The sequence below is a fragment of the Crocuta crocuta genome, unplaced genomic scaffold, assembly GCF_008692635.1.
Source record: "Crocuta crocuta isolate KB4526 unplaced genomic scaffold, BGI_CrCroc_1.0 scaffold95, whole genome shotgun sequence".
In the NCBI taxonomy this organism is placed as follows: Eukaryota; Metazoa; Chordata; class Mammalia; order Carnivora; family Hyaenidae; genus Crocuta; species Crocuta crocuta.
Window position 1 is genome coordinate 5,831,446 of NW_027530971.1, and position 23,388 is coordinate 5,854,833.

The 23,388-nt window shown below is 34.9% G+C and overlaps 1 protein-coding gene across 1 annotated transcript in view; it reads right to left on the reverse strand.

The window, feature by feature from the left end:
* SHOC1 (shortage in chiasmata 1) overlaps positions 1 to 23,388 on the reverse strand; it is an 80,328-nt gene that overhangs the window by 28,470 nt on the left and 28,470 nt on the right. Inside the window, exons 7-17 of the mRNA XM_077769794.1 lie at positions 23,243 to 23,337; positions 23,082 to 23,099; positions 22,165 to 22,301; positions 20,964 to 21,072; positions 15,981 to 16,075; positions 15,004 to 15,243; positions 10,464 to 10,880; positions 8,652 to 8,771; positions 7,276 to 7,452; positions 4,251 to 4,355; positions 747 to 925 (exon numbers count right to left, since the gene is read on the reverse strand). Of these exons, the coding sequence (XP_077625920.1) occupies positions 747 to 925; positions 4,251 to 4,355; positions 7,276 to 7,452; positions 8,652 to 8,771; positions 10,464 to 10,880; positions 15,004 to 15,243; positions 15,981 to 16,075; positions 20,964 to 21,072; positions 22,165 to 22,301; positions 23,082 to 23,099; positions 23,243 to 23,337 (1,692 nt within the window). The remainder of the gene's footprint in view (positions 1 to 746; positions 926 to 4,250; positions 4,356 to 7,275; positions 7,453 to 8,651; positions 8,772 to 10,463; positions 10,881 to 15,003; positions 15,244 to 15,980; positions 16,076 to 20,963; positions 21,073 to 22,164; positions 22,302 to 23,081; positions 23,100 to 23,242; positions 23,338 to 23,388) is intronic.

Consider the following 23,388-nt stretch of genomic DNA (forward strand, 5'->3'; position numbering starts at 1 on the left):
GGGGCGTTAGAGAAGGAGACACAGAATCCAAAGCAGGCTCCAGGGTTTCAGCACAGAGCCCTATTCGGGGCTTGAACTCATGAACTGTGAGATCATAACCTGAGCTGGATACTTAACCAACTGAGCCACTGAGGCTCTTAAGTCTTTATTAATGTAACCTTCATATGCTTGACGTAATGTGGAAAAATTCCCAATATAATCCAAGGCATAAACTAAGTACTTTTTTTGTAGAATCATATAAGATGAAGTTCTGGCTCAATATCTAAAAATAAATAATTGTAGTTCTGTTATTTGGCATATGCCCATGAACTTACAAGTACCAGATAACAGTTTTGAGATTTGGAGAGCCAATCCATAGAGAACTGTGTATAATAAAAATTTAAGTATTTTTAAATTCAAGACATATGAACAATGATGCAAATCATCCTTTCCCTGGGTCTGATTCTGTTTTGTTAACTTACTAAAGGAGAAAACTGTCAAGGGACCACGTAGTCTAGACTACTTCATAAATTCGGGGTTAAATGCAAAAATTTATCTTATACCCAATTGCTTTTTAAAAATTAATTTGTTTAAATTCAAGTTAGTTAACGTATCGTGTAATATTGGTTTCACAAGTAGAACCCAGTGATTCAACACTTACATATAACACCCAGTGTTCATCCCAACAAGTGCCCTCCTTAATGCCCATCACCAATCTAATTCTTACTTAAGCTGATTACCGTTATCTGCTTTATTCCAGTACTTACATTAATCTGCTGTTCACTCTGCATCCAATTTAGTATCTGACATTGCAGTTCTTGTATCTTGTAATTGGTTTCAGGGTTTTTTTCCCTAACAAACTGTACAATCTCCAGCTGTCTCCAAATGTCGTCCAGATAGGAGCCTAAAATGCTTTTGTAGATCTCTTTTGCATTTGACAAATATCCTGTTAAAAATAAAAGTGGGGGAGGAGGCATATCTTTTCATTGAAAAACTCTATTCTATTAAAAAGAAACAAGAGTCATAACATAGTTAAAATTTCCTTTAGTCCTTTCCTGATTTTGATCAAAGATATTGATTAATAAAAATCTTAAAATTGAGCAAAGCTGAAAATTATGTACCAAATGTTTCCTTTTAAGCTACCATGACATTCTCTAATATATCCCATCTTTTCCTGCCTTCTGGCTTGATCTGCACTTACATGCAAGTCCTATAGAAATGCTACACCATTCGAATTTTCTTAGTATTTTATCTATAGAATAAATAGATTGTACTTGATTTCTGGCTCTTTATGTATATGACAGTCTCATTAGTCTATAAACTCTTGGGATATAATCCATTATATTTATGCATAATTTATTTGTATAACTGCAAAAACAGCAGAGCCTAAATTCGGACTCACTACCAGTTTCCATACACAGAATCCTGCGACCCATCCTTGAAAGTTCATGTTTAGTAAATTTAGATTGTATCCCAGGGTTTTCTGCCTGAAAGCTCTCCTGGTAATTCCCCAACACAGTCAGTTTTGTGAATTACTGAAAAGCACCTAGCATAGTAACTTATGTAGGTCAGGTGTTCAATGAATATTTGGGCAATATGTGAAATAATATATTTTAAAATTTTGTTTATGTTCACATTTTTATATTTATGTGCATATTATAATTTTATATTAGTACAGCTTGACTGATTGGCAATTTAGACTGACCTGCGTTCTTTCTACCTTCTTTTTAAAGTTTATTTTTGAGAGAGCAAGAGAGTGGGAAAAGGGCATATAGAGAGAGAGAATCCCAAGCAGGCTCTGAGCTGTCAGCACAGAGCCCATGGCAGAGCTCGAACTCAAGAACTTTGAGATCATGACCTAAGCCAAAGTCGGACACTTAACTGACTGAGCCATGCAGGCACCCCATGTTTTTTCTACCTTCTAATCTCCAAACCTCTTGCTGATTCTCTAGACCTAACTTTCTGAATGAGAAGACTAATGTAGGACCATCCCTGTTGAAAGGCCCCTATTACCTACAGAATAAGATCTGAGCTCTTGTGTAGCTTAAAAGGCTATTCATGATTTGGCTCTTTTTTATGTCTTTAGGCTTAGTTCTTACTGCTTTCTACCTTGTTCTCTTCACTTTAACTACATGGAATTGTATGCAGCACACCCACTGGGTCATTCCAATGGATTCTTAATTCTGCCTATAATACCTTTTCATACTTTATTTACTTGGCAAACTCCTACTTACTTTAAAAAATTTTTTTAATGTTTATTTATTTTTGAGAAAGACAGAGACAGAGCATGAGGAGGGGAGGGGCAGAGAGAGAGAGGGAGACACAGAATCTAAAGCAGGATCCAAGCTCTCAGCTGTCAGCACAGAGCCTGACATGGGGCTGGAACTCACAAACTGTGAGATCATGACCTGAGCCGAAGTGGGAAGTTTAATCGACTGGGCCATCCAGGTGTCCTTTATTTTTAATAAATATTCAGCTTAAAGGTAACAGTCTCTATTCTTGTGTCATTAGTACATATCTCTACTATAGTACCCATTACACAATACTGATTTTATTTCTGGGTTAAGGCCCAGAAATGAAACTATACCTTTAATCTTGAAACTCATTACCTTGCTAGCTTGGGAGAGTTAGCAAACTGGCAGCTGTGGGGGGAAATACAGAATTCTAGAAGGGAACAGGGCAAGCAGCCAGACCCCCATGGACCTTTCTTTCTCTGTCACTATGCAAAGAAAAGAAGAAAGAGGACAACCTAACTCATTCTTTGATTTTGAGAGGTTTAGAGGAGTGAGAAATCTCTCCCCTAAAATCTCTCCCCTAAAGTCCAAAGTGGCTTGGGTACTCCTTATGGCTTGGGACCTAGGGCCTAATAAGTTTGTTTGCCAACAAGAATTTTACTTTTATGGTATTCCTCAAGGTAGCCAAATGGCAATTACCAAGTTTGGTTGAGCAAAAGTATTTCTTTGAGGAGCAAGAATAATTCAGCCCACGTTCTTAATAGTCTCACTTAATCTTTGGATAGGTCGTAAAGTACTTAAAGGTGAATATACTTCAAGTAATCCTCCATAAATATTATTTCTCTAATTCTAATTCTCTAATACTAGTAAGTTTGAGCAGCAGTGAGTCACAACTCCACTCTCTCATCTCAGATATTCTAGATTCTGACATTCCGCCTTATTATTATTATGTTATTATTAATAATCAGCCTAGCTTTTGGTAGAACTGATGACCTTTAATGAAGCTGAAAAGTATAATGAAAACAGATGACTAAATAGAAGGACATGTGATACTACACACTTATGCCAGTTGCAGGTTCTGTAAACTAGGGCTAGAGTCCTGAATCCATACTTTTCTGGGGATGGAGGTAAAACAACCTGATCTAGCATCAATACCCTAGTGGTTTAATTGGAGAAGAAAGGAAAAGCAACATAAAGGCAACTGTAACACAGTTATAATACTTGACCAGATAATACTAATGCAATACTTTGCCAAATATTTTTACTCCCAGTGCTTAGAGGAAAGGGAGTACAGCTGTAACTCATTGTTGCTGAGTATTTATCGAAACCTTGGATTAGAGAAATAGTTGTCTGGATCATAGATAAGACAAAACCTCTGGGTCATAGATCAGAGAAAAATTATTTTCACTTTATATTTTAAATAGGTTCCAGAAATTCTAAATTGTAAAACAATTCTATAAGTATACCATTACTAAAAAAAATCTAAACAATCTTGCAAAAGGGACCTAAAGCAGTAAGTATTGAGACAGATATTTTAATGATTTTGATAGTTTAGAAATAATTTCCACAATCTTAACATTTTCCAATATATTCCAATATTTTTATTTCTCAATTCATATTCTAATTTCCGTGCAAAACTAAAAAAATGCAAAATATCTTACTAATTATAATTTGGTTACATTAGTTATATTCACCTAGCAAAAATTCAAAGCCACAACATTCAATGAGGACCTAAAATTTACATGCCAAAATATCATCTTACTTTAAAAAGTAGTGCATGATAATGATTATACAATCAAATCTGCTTAAGGTCATTATGAGTCTATAATTCAGGCCTAGATTAGGGAATCCTAAACTTATTTTTCTAAGTGATAGTACTTATTACAAATGATTTCTTTCAATGAATATAGGGAGCATAAAATATACATTCTATTATAATTATGTCAAAATGTATATAGTGCTTAATGTGCAAGTGAAAGAGGAAATACAAATATTTCAATAGGAATAAAAGGGGAAATAAAAATTTCTCCCACTAACCCAATGCTGTGTCCAAGCTGCATGTTAAAAGAACATCTCTAATTGTTACCAGAAGATGTAAGAGAGCAGCATACTTGAATGTCATTTCTCTTTCATCATTCGTACCTAAGCAAGCAGAAATGTATTTAAAAACATAAGATACACATCAGAATTTTGGAATATGTATTAGAATGCTTAACAATAATAATAGCTAACATTCATTATCAGGTGTTTACTATGGGCCAGGCTGTATGTAAGCTGGTTATTTCATTGAGTCTATAATAACCCTATCAGGCAAGTTTATTATGATCCTCATTTTATGGATGAGGAAATAGTCTGAACAAAGTTAAGTAACTGTCCAAGGTCGCTTTGTTTTTGTTTTTAAGTTTATTTATTTTGAGAGGGACAGAGACAGTGTGAGTGGGGGTGGGGCCGAGAGAGAGAGAGAGAGAGAGAGAGAGAGAGAGAATCCCAAGTAGGCTCTGTGCAGCCAGTGCATGACCTCACAGAACTGTGAGGTCATAATGTGAGCACAAACATAGAGTTGGATGCTTAACTGACTGAGCCACCCAGGTGCCCCTCCAAGGTCAATTTGTGAATAAATGGTGGAGCTGGCATTCAAACCCAGACAGCTAGCCTTAGTGTTCATATTCTTTTGCTTCCAAAGGGTATTCAATTATTTCTAACTCTTGGTAGGAAAAAAGGTCAGTGATTCCCAGTTATTAAACAAAAAGAAAATTCAACTCATAAGTTGGCAACTGGTGAAGAGAAAGATGGGGATCATAACATAAAGCGATACCTTGCAATGGAGGTAGACACCTGGGAACATTTGTCCAAAGATATGACTCAAACAAGAGATGTATTCACAGGGGCAGGCCAATTGTCTACTTAATGTGTTCCATGTAGTTCCAGAGCTTTTTGAAGATGACAGGTTGGATTTTACTATGTGCAAAAGTGAAACCAAGAAGATAGGAGTCTAGGCCCACTGCCCCAATTCAACCAGAGAAGCTCCACTTTTCCATGTTTTATACAATGGGATCTCAAGAAATATTTATTTGCACAACAGTTCTGCTAAAAATTTTCAAAACTGCTCATCTAATCAATCAGTGAAGATCAAGGTAAATATGAAGTAGTCACTGGGGACCAAGGACAACAGGAGAACCATTTATGGGTTAGTGTATCCAGCCCCTCTAAGGACTTGTGGAAACAAGTCAATCATGACCTGGCATGGATAAAAACAGGGCAAAGAAACTAGATTTGGTATCGGGTATTTTTTTCTGTCTTTAGGAAAACATTTCTTGAACATCTCTTATCATACCCATCTTCAGCTGATGGATTCTTTCATGTTTCATATGTCTGAAAATATCTTCATTTTACCTTTGCTTTTATAATATACTTTTGCCTAGTGTAGATAACTAGGGTTTTTTTCTTTCAGTATTTTAAAGATTTTTACTTCACTGTGAAGAAACGTGGATTATTTCTGACAAGAAATTATGTCATCCTTATCTTTGCTTTCCTTATGTAGCATACCTTTTCTTTTCCCTCTGGCTGCTCCTGCAATTTTCTCTTTACTACTAGTTTTGAGCAATTTGATTATAATATGCCTCGGTGTGGCTTTATTATGTTTCTTGTGCTTGGTGTTCACTGAGTTTCTTGGATCTATGGGTTTTAGTTCTTACTAAGTTTGGAAAGCTTCCAGTCATTATTTCTCAAGTATTTTTTCTCTTTACCCGCCTTTTGCCTCTTCTTTGAGAATTTTAGTTGCTATTATGTCAGGCTATCTGAAGTTGTTTCACAGCCCGCTGATGCTCTTTTCTTTCTTTTTTTAGATTCTTTTATCTACCTGTGTTTTATTTTAGATAGTTTCTAGTGCTATGTCTTCAAATTAACTAATCTTTTCTTCTGCAATATTTAATCTGCTATTAACCCCATTCAGTGCAGTTCTTCATCTCATGCATTGTAGTTGCATTTCTAGAAGCTTGATTTGTGCCCTTTTTATGTCTCTAACTTTTTGAACATAGGGAACACAGGAGAAGTTTCAGTGTCCTTCTCTAATAATGCTAACATTTTTTGTCAGTACTGAGTTTGCTTTGACTGATTATTCTCATTATGGGTTGTGTTTTCCTGTCTCTTGTTATGCCTGATAATCTTTGATTGGATGCCAGATACTGTGAATTTTATCTTGTTTGGTGCCCCATGAATTATGGGTTTCTCCAGTCTTGCTGGTGGTAGCAGTCATTATTCCCTGCCCTGTGTGAATGCAGGCTACTATTCCCTCTAATCCCATCAGATGGTTTCCTTCCCCAAGCTCAAGTGGTTTCCTCACATCCACTCTTTGATCAGTACTCTGCTGAATACTCTGTGTGAAGCTCTCTGCTCTCTAATATTCTATCCATTGACGTCTAGCTACCTTGGTCTCCCGGGACACTCAGATCTGTTTCCTCAGTGCAGATTGTCCACTCGACTCTGCCCCTGGTACCTCTTTTGTGCTATGGCCTGGAGACTCTTCCAAGGCAGTAAGCTAGGGCAATGGTAGGGCTCACCTTACTTGTTTCCCATCTCTTAGGAATCACTGTGCTTCACTGCCTGATGTCTAGGGTCTTAAAAACTGGTTTCATATATTTCGTCTTTGCCTTTTTCTCCCTCTCTTGAAATCCAATCCCTGTTATTATCTTGTCCAGATGCAAAAGTTAAGGAGTGACTTTAATTAATCTATTTTTTGACCTCCCCCAACTCCACTTTTCAGAGGGAACTAGCTGATTCAGATGTTAACAATAATGGCATTAATTTGGTTTTGCAGCAATAGAAATCTGCCAAGTATGTCAATTAGAAGCATCACTGAGAAGCAATGCCAGATGATATTCATTACCTTTTTCTCCTCACTTAGCTGATCCTCCAGTATTGGTTTATGGTTGTCATATGCTGAATTACAGTTATGCCCTCATCCGTGACTAATTTCTACACCTCTATATTCAATTTTTACTCATTTGATACAATAATCCATAACTTTATATCCTTTTAAATAACGATTTTTATTTGTACTCACCTTGCTGAATAGCATCACTTATTACTTTTTCCTGTTCCTTTAAGAGGAACCTTGTTTCATCAAAATTGACAGTGGCAAATGTCCAGTTAGCAGCAGGGAGAGTACAGAGACATACGAGTTTTTTTAAGATAGGAGTAGCTGCTGCTTCTAGGAGACAGAATGCTTGGCACTGGCTATCTGTGAAAATAAAAGCATTAAAGATAGTGATTTATAAGGATGGTATGCTTGCTCTTTTTGACAAACCAATTAAACATGTCACTTCTTGGAAAACTGAACTCCATCCAAATTGTTTTCTGAGTTAAAAATCATGAGATTGTATAGAGGCTCATTTTAGAATATTTATTATAAGTAAACTTATAACAACGCCAAGAAGACCTCTGTAGAATTAGTCTAATTTTATGACTATCTTGCTTATTAGAAAATATTTATTTGGTAACTAATGGCATGGCAAGTGTGAAGAGCCATATAATGAGAATCACATAATTTTTGTTCTCCCCTCACCAAAATTAGCTTACAACATTAAGCTGAAAAAATTTATAACAATGACAAACTGTTTCTAATTTTCACTAGAATTTCAATACTCAAAGATTTGCATTATCATCTAAAGGTCGTAAATAAAACTGAACCAAGAGAATGAAAAGACACTAAAAACTAGTGTGCTCTTTCCTTCTTGATTTTAATAGTGAGCATGATGTTCTTAAGCAGGCTGTTCTTTAGGAGTCAAAGAATATTCTTCACAGCAGAGGCAAACATTTTAATCAGTATAGGAAACAACAGCTTTTTAAAAAATTTTTTTGTTTAATGTTTATTTATTTTTGAGAGGCAGAGACAGAGAGAGCATGCAAGCAGGGGAGGGACAGAGAAAGAGGAAGACAACCTCAGGCTCCAGGCTCTGAGCTGTCAGTACAGAGCCCAATGCAGAGCTCAAACCCATGGACTACAAGATCATGATCTGATCTGAAGTTGGATGCTTAACTGATTGAGCCATCCAGGTACCCCAACAATAGTAGCTTTTTTAACATCACCGTGATAGTGGGTATGAGAGAACAGAGGGAGTAAGCATCATCAGTTCATTTTTCCAGACTGGGCAGAAGAGTGTGAGCAGCTGCAGTCTGCTGTTCTCTGATGAACATAGGGAAGCAGCAGTTTAAATGAAGAAAGAAATAACAGAGTGGACTGGAGTAAGGCAATGGAAAGGGGCAGAGGTAGTGAATGGGGTGTTCCAGGCCCAGAAATAATTTGAAAGTAGGAATGGCATGATGAAACATCTGAAACAAGTGAAGAAAATTATGTGGAAAATCAGGCATTCCTAGATACTCAGGAAAGGGCTTTCAAATTCACTTAATTTGAATGCATTTTAAAAGCATATAGCATACCTGATGGCTGAATTTCAATGACATGGTCTACTTTCCTTTCCTGACTTATTTTCTCAAGGGCTTCATTAGTACAAACAATGGGACTTTCTTCTTGAAGAGTCAAGGAATGTTCTTCTTTATCTTGAAATTCTAATAAAAAATATTAATTTGCATTATTCAGGGAAACAATGTTGCTTTACTTAAAATGCTTTCATGTAATATGATCACGATTGTTAAAGTTCTTCCTTGAAACATGTCATTATTAAAGTGAACAACTTTTCAGGTCAATGGAAGTAACACAGTGCTGGGTAGGAGGCTGATTGGCCATAACAGAAAGAATCTTGGCATCGAATCACTGCTTCAGTCTCAGTTCTGACACTAGCTTCAGGGTCCTCATATGTAAAATACAGATAAATATACCTACTGTGAATATTGTTATAAGGAATAAGTACCAAATACGGTTTCTGACACCTAAAAGGCAAGTACGGCTCAACTTCATTTCTCTGTGACTTTCCACATACCCTTCCTTCTGCTACTAATTCTTTCCTATGTCCCAAGCCCTCCCTGTCTCCATCCTTTTTTTAATTAGGTCAATTCTTACCACTCAACAGCTCTCAGGCATTTTCTCTGAGCCCACTCTATTAGGCTGTAAGCTTCTCAAGGCCAGCAACAGTATCAGATTTATCTCTAATATGTAATTTAGTGCCTGGCATACAGTGTTCAGTAAATGTCAGTTTTCTTCCTTCTTTCTAAGTATTGTATACAATTAAAAAATATATATAACTAATTAATTTATTTATAGTTACTTATAACCAGATAGCAAAGTTATCTGTTAATAATATGATTACCAGATTTTAGAAACACAATACCACCTTGAAATATTTTAGTATATGAGCTTTAAATATATGGTGAAAATAATGGAGTAAGATATCCTAAACTAGATTATGTTATTATTTTCAAGTATACTTTTAATTAACAATAAATAATTGGAATAGCTGTGATTAAATAAAACTAATTACTAGAGTTTTTGAGGGGCCCTAATAAGTTTTAACATTTATTATTGCCTGAATTAACTATAAAATAAGGCAAAAAGTGAAATATATACCAAAACATTACCTTTGTTACTAACAAAGGCTAAGTTGGAGAAAGGAGTTTAGTTTGAGAATCAAATGGGCTGGCTACCTAAACAGTAGAACTACGCATTAATAATATATAAGATGGTAAGACCTAAGTATGCTATAACTCTCATGCATAAATATTTTTGTACTTAATTCTTCTGAGTCACTTACATCAAACATATTCTAGAATATCTTTCTTTTTTTACCAGAAGTGAATGAAATGACCCGTACTATGACAGTTATAAGCAGTGAACGTAAAACAGTTACAACTCAAACAGAAACTCTTTGGTAAAGTTAAAAAGAGTAATAAGAAATCAAATGGGTAAAATGTTCTTAAGTACGCGTTATAATACTGAGAACTGTCAGCTAAAAGAGAAAAAATAATGGCAGAACAATCAACAAAAGTTAGAAATATTATGAATCTGTATGGCCAAGTGGTAGAAAACAAGTTTTACAACTAGTGGCTTTCTTACAAGTTCACATGCACTTTTTAATTTTTTGGGAAATACATATCTACATCTAAATCTAAATACATATCCAAATATCCACATCAATCTCCATACTCAATAAATAACATGAATGAAAGACGTTTTCTTTGGCTTTGAAAAACAATATATTCTATTTGAAAGATTTATTTCCTTACCTTCTGTAACAAATCATACATTTAGTCTTTAAAGCTATCATATTTATGCCAAAATATTACTAAATTACCCACCATCGTTTTCTTTACTGACTGTGAGTTCAGTCTTCAAGGTGCAAGTTCTATGTTTATTTCGTAGCACAATAAAGTCACTCAAAAGATCCACATCATTCTTCCATTTTCTATCTTGTTTAAAAGATGATTTTTCAATTTTTGGAGAGGAAGATGATTCAATAGATGGTACTGTGCAGTTAAGTTCCAAGTAATCTTCATTTTCTTCATTTTGGCTTATTCTATAAACTAATTCTAGATCACTCTTTGGTTTTTCTTCTTTTGTTGGTCTTTTAACAGATATACAGTCGTCAGAAAAACACAGGTCTGGTACTTCTTTTGCCAGGGTTGAAATCTTTTGTGGGAGTAATAAATGATCATTTGTTGATTTCTCATTAATAAGTATAATAGGTGAGGAACAACTTTCATGCTCTAGCCATGCTGCAAACGGAAAATAAAAATATCCAAATGATTTCCATGAATAAATGAGTGTTTTGCTAGGGTAGTAGGATAAGTTTTATTTGTAGGTTCTTATTAATATAAATTGATCCTTAGAAGTACTTTGTTTCTTGCTTTGAACATCTATTTTGGCCTGAACAAAATAAATTTTTTAAAAGGACAAAAATTCTGCACCTCTTTTTATTACTACTGGAGTTAGGATACCAGGTAAAGAATTCTTGAGGGGCGCCTGGGTGGCTCAGTCAGGGAAGCGTCCAACTTCGGCTCAGATCATGATCTCACGGTTTGTGGGTTTGAGCCCTGTGTCGGGCTCTGTGCTGACAGCCAGCTCAGAACCTGGAGCCTGTCTTGGATTCTGTGTCTCCCTCTCTCTCTGACCCTCCTCTACTCACACTGTCTCTTTCTCTCTCTCAGAAATAAATAAAACATTAAAAAAAAAAAAAGAATTCCTGAAAAGCCCTGTTGCCAATAGGCTTAGAATTAAGTCTAAAGGTCAAAAACTTAGGTACCAAGCAATCCACATATCAGAAAAATATATTTACAATACATATACTTGAAAAGAGCTGTATTCAATGTATAAAAATAACTCTCTTATTTTAATATTTAAAAATAAAGCCAATTTAAAATTTGACAAAATATTTGAACAATACTTCATATAACATACGTACATGCTGCAACATGGATGAATCTTGAAAACATGCTAAATGAAAGAAGCCAGTCACAAAAGACCACATGTTGTATGATTCCATTTATATGAAATATCCAGAATAGATAAATCTATAAAAGCAGAGAATAGACTAGTGGTTCCACAACTGGAGAAAATGGGGAATGACTGCTAATGGGTACAAGATTTCTTTTGGGCCATGACAAAAATGTTCTAAAATTGACTGTGGTGATGATTACACAACTTTGACCATACTAAAAACCACTATATGGTATACTTTAGAGTTGTATGGTATTTGAATTATATTTCAATAAAGCTATATTTTTAAATGTTTATTTATTTATTTTGAGAGAGAGAGAGAGTGAGTAAGCAGCAGAGGTGCAGGGAGAGGGAGGGAGAGAATTCCAAACAGGCTCTGCACTGTCAGGGCAGAGTCCAATGCAGGGCTTGAACCCATGAACCATGAAATCATGACCTGAGCCAAAACCAAGGGTTGAACACTTAACCAACTGAGCCACCCAAGAGGCCCTATGATATATTTTTTTAAAGCAAGATATACAAATGGCCAATGACCGTGTAAAATGATGTTCATCATCATTAGTCATAAGGAAAATACAAATTAAAACCAGTGAGATACAACCCACCCATTAGAATGGCTGAAACTAAAGACTGTCAATACCAACTGTTGACAAGGATACAGAATAACTAGAACTCTCACATGTTGCTTGTGTGAATGCACAATCATGCAACCACTTTGAAAAACAATTTACTAGTTTCTTATGAAGTTAAATATACACCTACCATAAGACCCAGTAATTGTACTCATAGGTATTCATTCAAGAGAAATGATAACATATGTCCAGTATAAGAAGATTCATAGAAGTTTTATCCCTAACTTTCCTTGTAAGAATCTGGGAAATAAATCCATGAGAGTGGATAAACAAACTGGAATATCCATATGAAAAAATCCTCACTAACAAGAAATGAATTGTGATACACACAAAATTTTAAATGAATCTCAAAAATGTTATGCTGAGTGGAAGAAGCCAGACACAAAAGAGTCAATGTATGGTTCCATAAATTAAATTCTAGAACATGGGAAACTAATACACAGCGAGATTAGGTAGACCAGTGGTTACCTGGGGCCAGGGGTGAAGTTTAGAAGAAGAGAGGGCTGAGAATGACTACAGAATGCAAAGTAGCACAGGGAATTTTTTGAGTTATGGAAATAGACTATATCTTAATTGTGGTGGTAGTTCATTGGTATGCACATCTGTCAAAATCTATGACTGTACAGTTAGAATGGGTACATTATATTATATGTATATTATGCCTTATAAAATTTATTTGGAAAAAGCTTAAATGCATATTGGCCCGGATATATAAGGTATGTAACTGAGTGAAGTATATGGCCAATGTTTAAATAATAATCTTTTAAAAAATTTTTTAAATGTTTATTCATTTTTGAGAGAAAGAGATAGACCCAGAGCAAGCAGAGGACAGGCAGAGAGAGAGGGAGACACAGAATCTGAAGCAGGCTCTAGGCTCTGAGCTGTCAGCACAGAGCCCGATGTAGGGCTCAAACCCACAAACTGCAAGATCATGACCTGAGCCAAAGTCAGCCACTTAACCGACTGAGCCACCCAGGCCCACCTAAATCATAATCTTTAGGAAGATAAAGTTTGAATTTTTTCCTTCCAAAATGCAGTCTATAATTTTTTTTGTTTTTGCTTTTATTAGAGATACTGGTATAAGAAACACTTTACTTTACTCTTAACTATACTGAATGTAAGATAAAGGTGCGAAAGTAATGCTAAATGCCAACTAACACCTGGCCTTAATTTATGAGTGCTGGGAACGGTGGCAATCTGGAGGTGGGTGAGCTGCTATATATAGGCCTGTCTAAAGTGGCAAGCTGCTATTGGCTCCAACCAGTTGTTACCATATAAGAATATGAGTTTGGTCTTTGGAATTTTAAAGACAATCTCAAAATGCGTATCATTTATGTGCAACCCTCCAAATTGTAAATGTTGGTAACTAAATAAAACACCAGGACCTGAGTGCTACTAATTTGCAACTCCTGAGATATTTTCTAGAGATATCCTGGTATGTTTAGTAGGCAAATATGAGCTGTTTATCATTTCACTTTTCTGAATATTTTCTTCTACTACTGTTTAACCAGCCCTATCCTAAGAACTTGGTAATGAGCTCCTGATACTATTATTGTTAAACTTCAGAATTAAGCTATCATCATAATTCCATTGGCTATCAAGAGGAATTATATGTTTTATTTTAACCTCAAAATAGTTACATATCATAATAAAGACTACGTATTCTTGTAGATTTAATACATTATTTTGGATATTTGAAGACCCCATAAAATCTTCCTCTCCCTTTTCTCTGTCTAGCAACCTGACTTAATCTCTCTTAAAATTCTTCTTCTACCCTGAGTAATCATCTAGGCCTTAGGATAGACTGGTGTGCATTTTCTTAACATAGTCTATCTATTCTCCCTTCTACCAAAGCCCTCTGTCTTCTGTCTTTGAAACATCTCTTTGCTGATAACAGTTCTTGCCCCAATTCCTATCTTCTTAGAGCAGGCTCCCAATATACACAATAATTTCTAATATTCACTTTTAAATATATTTATTTACTCTATAATAAACTAAAAGCGAGCTTTACCAACTTCTTTAAGATCTAAACTTAGTCACTATTACACAAACTGATTTAAAAATAATTCGTATATACTTCAAAAAGGTATGATTCAGACTAAGAATGTTCCATTTACTATAATGGCACACACAGCAACCAAAATACTTGAAAGATAGATACTTAAAAGACATTTTGCTGTCTTAAATTGTATAAGTATAAAATGTTAAGTGAGTAAACTTTTTGGTAACAAAGGAAGATTATCTATTGTTGAACACAGGTTACTAGATATTATTGAACACCCAGAGTTCACCCGTCAGATCAAAAAATAACAGTGCTGGTTTGTGTCTAGGCTGATGTAGACAAACACTGGATGGGCAATTAATCACTTATAAAAATAAACAAAGTCACTTTAATTGAAAATGGCTAGAAATTTAAAAACTAAGACTACAGATTTTTAGGACAGTAAATGATTTTAAGATGTGTTAGTCAAATTTCAATTTTTTTCAAGGAAGAAAGTGGGGCTTAGTGAAGTTCAAAGTTATAAATTCTGGCAGAGTCAGAGTTAATAATGAATACTGGAATTTAGTTACATCTTCCCAATACCCTAATGGAAAGCCAGTATCTAAAATTTTCTCCTTCTGAGGGGAAGGGGGGTGATGGGCATGGAGGAGGGATGAGCACTGACTGTTATATGGAAACCAACTTGACAATAAACTATGAAATAAAATAAAATAAAATTTTCTCATTATGAAAAATTCACACAAGTGATATTTATTATTATATACTTACACTCAAATTGAAGTGCTTTTGTAGGCAAAAATATCTCCATTTTAGTATCATCAGCAGATAGATCATCATGACACAAATATGTATTCAGATGTTCCAAAGTTTCTGCCTCCAACAGATTTAGTTCTTTTTCCCACCACTCTGGACTTACAGGATTAACTACAAGGCTTTCTTCTTCAATAGAATATATCTTTTTCAAATCTGTAACTGTATATTGACTATTGGGCTTTTCAGTTCTTGGCACTTAAAAAACAATAACAAACCAAAAAACAAATAGAGATAGTCCATGAGAAAAAGAGATGACAAACACTGAAAAAGAGATGAGAACCACACCGAAAATTGCTTGTGAGATAGATTTTCATGGGGGAAAAAAGTGAAACTTGAAGTTATAGCTACTGTATTTTTGTCTTCAAGATGCTAATATTTGTAAAAGTCCAAAATAGTCTAGTAGTTGAAGTCACAAAAGGGATTTTTTTTAATCTGTGGAAATATCACAAAGTTAAAAATATTCTAATAATTAGTAGGAGAGAGAACCATTATTTTGTTTGACCATTTTAATAATTACTAATTAATACATTAATAACATTATGAAGAATTAAATTAATTTTGAAGAATTCAATTAATTAAATTAAATTTGAGATTCTAATTTATTATAATGAACCTGAACAAGAAGATATATTTGATCAGATTTCATGATGGCTATCAATTTAAATACTGTGGCACAGAGCTTTCTCCCTCATTACTTTAAACTAAATAGTGAAAACCATAATGTATGGAGGAACTGAAGCCACAACTACTTAATATTATTATCTGCATTAAAAGCATTAACCCAAAATTAAAATGAAAAATTTTGAAATCTTAATTTGAGAACTGTGCTTTTTATAATAACAATAATTCAAAAATAACAAAACTGACATTTATACTGATTATATATTTTCACCTTTACTTTTTGCTTAGCATTCAAGTCAATTAATCTTTACCTGTAAGCAAAAATGGCTTCAAAGAGCTTCTGCAGCTTTCTAATTGCCACACCATATGGTATTTGGTAGCCGATTCTTCAGCGGTAAGCAAACTACTGAAAAAGAAGAGTTAAAGCTGAATACATTAAAATATTGAGTCTTTTTCCATAAGAAAATTTTAAGAAAATTATTTTTCTAAGTATCTTTTACATTCAAAAGCAGTGAAAAATTAACTCTATAAATGTGTAAACTAAGTAGAGAGTTCCATAGGCCAAATTTCAAATACTTTCCTTTCCTGGGAAGGTGTGGCAGTTTGTTAGCTCCTGAATCGCTCCTGCTTGCCTACAACCTACTCCTACCTCTAGCTCCCTCAGTGGAGCACTTCCTTCCATGAAGTGTGCCAGCACCAACCCTATAAACCACCCCAAATAAAAATACAATTTAAGTAAAATTGCTGTGTTTTCCATACAGAACAGTAGCTTTAACACAAATTTTTACAAAATGGACTTGTTAAGTCCATTTTAAACATTCTGGAGCCTCTGCTGAGGGTCAGAATTATGAAAAAGTTCTGTCTGTTCTACCTTCTTAGGAAGGTAAAAGTTTAGTCCTAAAGTTTAGTTCAGGTCCTTCAATCTTGGTGTGTGTGTGTGAGTGTGAGTGAATGATGTAGGTCTGTTTGCGTGTTTCGAGGTGCTTGGAGGAGAAAGGAAGAAATATGCATGACAGTTAGTGTAAATCACAGTTTATCAGTAGCTATGAAGTTACTAGCCTTGGTAGGGAAGATACCATTAATCCATAAACCTCTTAATCTATGCCCCCAAATCTCTTATTCCAAGACAAAAATTGATTGTATTCTGTTTCTCTGTTCATACAAAACATATGTGAGCATGCTAATTATAAATATTGCTAGTTGACAGTCTTGTGCAGTAGAAAGCTAGGTTTTATGTCTAAACTATCCAATTTACCCACATAATCCAAAAATCAAGCAGGTGGTGGTAAAATGTGAGATTCTAGATAATTCTTGATAATTCTTGAACCTTACACCAAGATCTCTTTGAAAACCAGACACCTCAGAGTGTAGGCAATTACTTTATTTTTTTAATGTTTATTTTTGTAATGTTTTTTTTATTTCTGAGAGAGAGAGAGAGAGAGAGAGAGAGAGAGAATGAGCAGGGGAGGGTCAGAGAGAGAGGGAGATACAGAATCTGAAACAGGCTCCAGGCTCTGAGCTGGAAGCAGCACAGAGCCCGACGCGGGGCTCGAACCCACGAACCGCAAGATCATGACCTGAGCCGAAGTCAGATGCTTAACCGACTAAGCCACCCAGGTGCCCCTTTAATGTTTATTTTTGAGAGAGAGAGAGACAGACAACAGACAGAGACAGAGCATGAGTAGAGGAGGGGCAGAGAGAGGGAGACACAGATTCTGAAGCAGGCTCCAGGCTCTCTGGGCTCTGGATGGTCAGCACAGAGCAGGGCTCAAACTCATGAACCATGAGATCATGATCATGAGATCATGACTGGAGCAGAAGTTGGACGCTTAAACAACCAAGCCACCCAGTAACCTGTAGGCAATTACTTTAAAGCAAAAGGAAGGCATGTTAAGTCCATCAGGAGATCATAATATAAACAAATATTCTCACTCTTATTGGAACTTCCTGAAGACATGTCTGAATTTGATATATTGTTTGGTCATATATAAAAATACATTCACAATTCAGTAAACAGTGTAGAAATAAAGCCTGATGCTACACAGATTTTTCTCTTTAGCGCCATAAAACCTGGCATAGAGTCTGACATGTGGTAAGTACTCAAAATATTTGTTAACTGGTTTTATTTCCAGCCAAAATGTGTTCTGAAATAAAAGTAACTGGGGACATAAAAGCAAGTTAAGAATACAATATTATTTTTCCCTTCTGCTGTTTTTTTTTTAATTTTAACTTTTTTCTTTGTTTTTAAATTCCAAGTTGAGATATAAATCTCTTTTTAGAATAGGAATTTTAAGGTTTTTATGGGGCACCTGGGTGGCTCAGTCGGTTAAGTGTCCGACTTCGGCTCAGTCATGATCTCACAGTTTGTGGGTTTGAGCCCCGCGTCCGGCTCTGTGCTGACAGCTAGCTCAGAGCCTGGAGCCTGCTTTGGATTCTGTGTCTCCCTCTCTCTCTGACCCTCCCCTGCTCACGCTGTCTCTCTCTCTCTCAGAAATAAATAAAACATTAAAAAAAATTTTTTTTAAAAAAGGAATTTTAAGGTTTTTATATTCATAAACCAAATGGAAGTGATTTACCTCTTGCTAATGAATGTAGCAGTGATGAGACAATTTCTTTAAGTTGTTTCAAATGGCCCTGGAATCTTTGGGTTATTTATTTATTTATTTATTTAAAGGAAGAAGTAGTAAAAGTTTATTTGCAAGATGTCATGATCTTATATGTTGAAAATCCTGAAGAATCCACTATAAAACCATTACAACTAATAAATGAGTTCAGCAGGATGGCAGGTATAATACAAGAGCAATATACTAAACTGAAATTTAGAAAACTGTTTAACCTACAATACAACAAAATACTTAGGAATAAATTTAACAAAATAATTGTAAAACTTGTATTATGTAAACTACAAAAAATTATTGAATATCCAGAATAGGCAAATCTGTAGAGACAGAAAGCAGATTACTGCTTGCCTAATGGTGGGGGTAAAGGCCTAGGAAACATGGAATGACTGCTGATTGGTATGGATTTCTTTCTGGGGTAATAAAGTTCTGGAATTAGATCATGGTGATGGTTGGACAACTGTGAATATACTAAAAGCCATTGAATTTTCTACTTTAATTGGGTAACATGTATGAGGTGTGAATTATATTTGAGCAGCTAAGAAGGAGAGGATAGGATAGTCAAAAGTACGGACATGAAAAGATATCTGTAGCTTAACAACATAAAAGTAATATATATTTCTGGTTTTCTCCCAAACACTACAGAGCTCAACTTGGGGCATTGCATGTTTGTTTACATTTTCTCTAAACTAGGAGGCCTCATGTTCTACTTAAAATCTCTTTGAAAACTGGAAATCTTTGGCTAATTTAAAAAAGCCTTCCTTGTTCTACCTTTAGGGAAATCCTAATACTTCAGTAAGGCTTAAGTTTCATAAATTCTAATTAGATATTTGAGTTATAACAAGTAGATATATAACTTGTGTGATTAAAAGTGTTTATTATAGTTAAGTAAATACTTTTAATATCAGATTGAAATTCAAGATTGTACTAGTTTCTGCTAGTTTCTGTTTCTGATTGCCAATCTGCCTTAACAGATGGATTATAGTATATGGAGTAAAAAGGCATTTTTTAGTGCTTTTTTAAGTGTCTTTTTTAAGACAGTTTAGGTCCTGCAAATCAATATCTGCACTTCAGCAAAGGGACTGAAAGTATTTAAACAAATTATATGTAGTTTCTGTACTTGTTCCATGCTATTTTTTAGAGCTCATATCTGATATGGGCAGCTCTGGTTCATGGTAGAGTTCTGTATATCACAGATTTATCCCTCAAATGACACAGTTTTTGCCAAATCAAGGTAATTGAGGCCCTAAATACCAGGCTCCTCCATCTTGTGCTGTGGCACCTTCCTCAAACCATTAATAGAAACCTGAGCAACTAGGGATGAGTTGCTCCCAAGTAACCCAACAGTGGTCTTCTCTGATGTATCAATCATAGGTAAAAGCTCAAAACTCAGTACTCAGCTCCCACAGTGTCCATTCTGGGAACAATTCATTAGATATTTGTATACTTTCTTGTAATTTTCCTGAAAAAAAATTATTTTAGGACTCATCACTCATTGAGTTTCAGGATTACAGTGGGGAAGAAAGGGACTCTACTGGTTATGCTCTTAGTTTTGTAACTGGCCTCAGAGCAGGGGAATGGACTGACAATTCCAGGATAGCAGATTAATCTAATTTAGAAAATATTAAATTACATATATGCCACATGGTAAAAGATAACAACCAAAGCTATCTCAGACTCCATTGGAAGGCAAAGATGCTGGCTTATTAAGCTATCTATACAATTTTGGCTCAAACTAGAATACAATGATCCAGCCCTACCAAGTCAATTCTGAGATTACAGAGTATTCTGTGCAGTAACAATAGGGGTATAGAACAGATTTGTGGATCAATACTTGATTCTACATGTCTAGTTCCCCCCAAACCAATAGTACATTGACAGGTAAACAAGGTCAGTGGATGTCCTCTGTCAGAGATGGGATGTGATCCCTAGTATTTCTAGAGGAGTAATTTGCTAGCAAAATCTATGGATGGACCCCTGTCTACACTGCCCTGTGATCCTTTGCTATTCCTGGTCAGAAAGCTATGAAAATCTTTTAAAAGACTTCATAACAACCCTGAAAGGTATATACTATTAACATCCCAATGTTACGGATAAGGAAATTGAGGAACAGGGCAATTAAGGTCACAGAGCTAATAAGTGATAGTTAGACAATCCGCCTCTAGTTCAGCGCTCTTGGCTAGTTATTATGGGCTGAACTGTGGCCCAAAATTCATATATTGAAGCCTTAACTCTCAGTATCTCAGAATGTGACTATATTTGGAGACAGGCCCTTTAAAGAGGTAATTAAGTTAAAATGAGGTGAGTGGTTAAGATGGGTATGAATCCAATATGACTGATGTCCTCATAAGATTAGGAAATTAGGACATGCATGGAGGAAAGATCATAAGAAGAGAAAGGTAGGAGACAGCTATCTAGAAGCCAAGGAAAGACATCTTAGAATGAATCCAACCCTGCTAATATATATTTTTTAATGTTTACTTATTTTTAGTTTGAGAGAGAGAGGCAGAGAGAAAGGGAGAAGGAGAACCCCAAGCAGGCTCTGCACACTCAGCACAGAGCCCAACGCAGGGCTCAGTCCCATGACCTCAAGACCATGACCTGAATGGAAATCAAGAATCTGATGTTAACCAACTGAGCCACCCAGGTGTCCCGCAATTTGAGTTCTTTACTTACATTTTACAAACAGGAGAAAATGGAAACGTCTCAAGCCCTGTACATAATGAAGTCACAGAAGAATGTTGCTGTGCTTGATGTAGATGAGTTAATGGCATTTCTAACTCAACTAGAATACATAAAAGTTTTAAAAAAAAAAAAACAAGTTACATAAACCTTGAATAAAATTAAGTATAATTTAGAACTTTTTAATAAACAACCATTATGTGGATCATAAAAATTTTCAAAAATAATTTTTCAGTAAAAAGACATTTGGGTTACTTGAAATACAAAATAATAGTTTTAAATTTCCATCTATATAAGGAATTACACATTTATCACATAGTATCTCAACTGTGATAGTGGTAATTTTAAAAAATACACTGACAACTAAACTTTATTGAGTTTACAGTATGAAATAAACTCTAAGAGTTTTATGTGTAATAATGCTTTTAATTCTGAAAACTTATGTTGTCAGTACTAAGAAGACGGTACTGTTTTTATCTCCATACAAAATATTGGTGATGTTAAGTAAACAGTATTAACAGAGACTAATTCTTCCCGTTAAAGACTAGAGTCTGGGTGGCCGAGCACAGAGTTACGGATTTTATAGGGTGGGCCTGAGAAACTGAAACTCATTTATTTATAAGTAGTCAGTGTGTTTTTATAACTTTCATAAATAAAGCAGTGAACTTCCAAAATGTAACTAAATAACAGTATCATCAACATAGTTAAGAAGGAACATAATTTGGCATTACAATGGAACAAAAGATGATTCAGAGTCCAAATCTGGTAGGATAATAATAACAATTATTATTATAGGATTGCTTTGGGTGATTAAAAAGTCAAATTTACAAAAGTATAACAGGGTTCAGCAAGATTACTAGTACTGAGATAAAATATAAAATTTTATTTACAGAAATATATAATATCATAAGATTTCTGATTTTAATATTAATGCTATTATAATTATTCTTATTCCTAAATCTTTTAATTCTCTCTGTATATTATTCAGTTTTGAGGCCAGAAGGATACTGAGTTAATTATTATAACAAATGTAAATGGACAGATAAGAGAAAAAAAATGACAACTGGGATTGCAGTAATCAAATTTTAAACATGAAAGCTGTCTCATAGTAGACCTTATATGTGAATGTATTGTACTTTTACATCACATACAGGTAATCTCTGATAAACTCAAATGTTTTACTCAGAACTTCTACCTGGTTTACTGTACTCTAGTTCACAATAGCTTTGAATGGCGAAAATCTCTGTGGAGTTGCATTTTATATCCTCAATGTCAATTCCATGCTTGGTATTAAGATCTAAAAAGGAAGAAAGTCTACTATCAGCATACATACTATTACATCAGTTTTCTGGTAATCTTGTTCATTCCTCTGTGGCAATGACTCGGTTCTACTTAGTATACCATCAGAGCCAACTGAAGGCAGGGAGTGTAACACCAAAGTCCTTCAATAGAATCACTTGTCCTTTATGTTAGCATTCATGGGTTTGTGTCCTCCTAACAAGCCAATGGGCCACTCTGCAGTTTTACGCTCTACTATATTTTAAAGTTCTGGTATGAATTTGATCAGCTTTATTAGGTTAACTTTTCATTGCTTTGTTTTGACTTGAAGGCTGATCAGTAATTCACTTGATTTAGCCTTGTCTGCAAGAAGTCCTTTAAGTCTGTAATCTATTAATAGCAAGCATCCCTGTTCTCAATGGATATCATAAATCTCCCTTTCCTCCTCTGTAATATTATATATCTTTGATAATTTCAACTGGAATTTATAAAAAGGTAGTTAAATATTTGGGCTTAAATTGTCATTAGAAAGATTCAACAATATTTACTAAGTCTAACTGGGATAAAAACATCTGCATTTTAGGTTATGATTCTCCCAGTCATCTGATTCCATGAATCACAACCTCACTCTGAGCTTCTCCTTATATAACTAAACTCAGCTTAAGAGTTGTTAGTACTTTGTCATTGTTCACAAGGAAACAACTTAAAAAAACTAGTATAAGTCATAGGTGATTTAGCTTTATTTGTGTAATAATCTTGACATGGTTAATTTCAGACAGGTTTTAAGTCTGCAAGTATATAAGAGAAAGGCAATGAGAAAAGAATCTCATCAACAATAATTCTGGGATTTCACCATGTAAACTATAGAACACTTCAAAAATCTGGAGGTTCAGGGAGAGAGGCAAACCATGAAAGACTCTTGAATACTGAGAACAAACTGAGGACTGATGGGTGTGTGTGTTGGGGGGGGAGATGGGCATGGAGGAGNCATTAAGTTTAATGATTCCTTTAGTCTGGCAAGTGACAGAATATCAACTTCTTGTTTGGGGCTTGTAGGTATTAAGAATTCACACTCAAGCAAAATTGATGCCTGAAATAGTTATATGTAAAAAAGATTTTAGTGAGATTTTCCAGATAAATA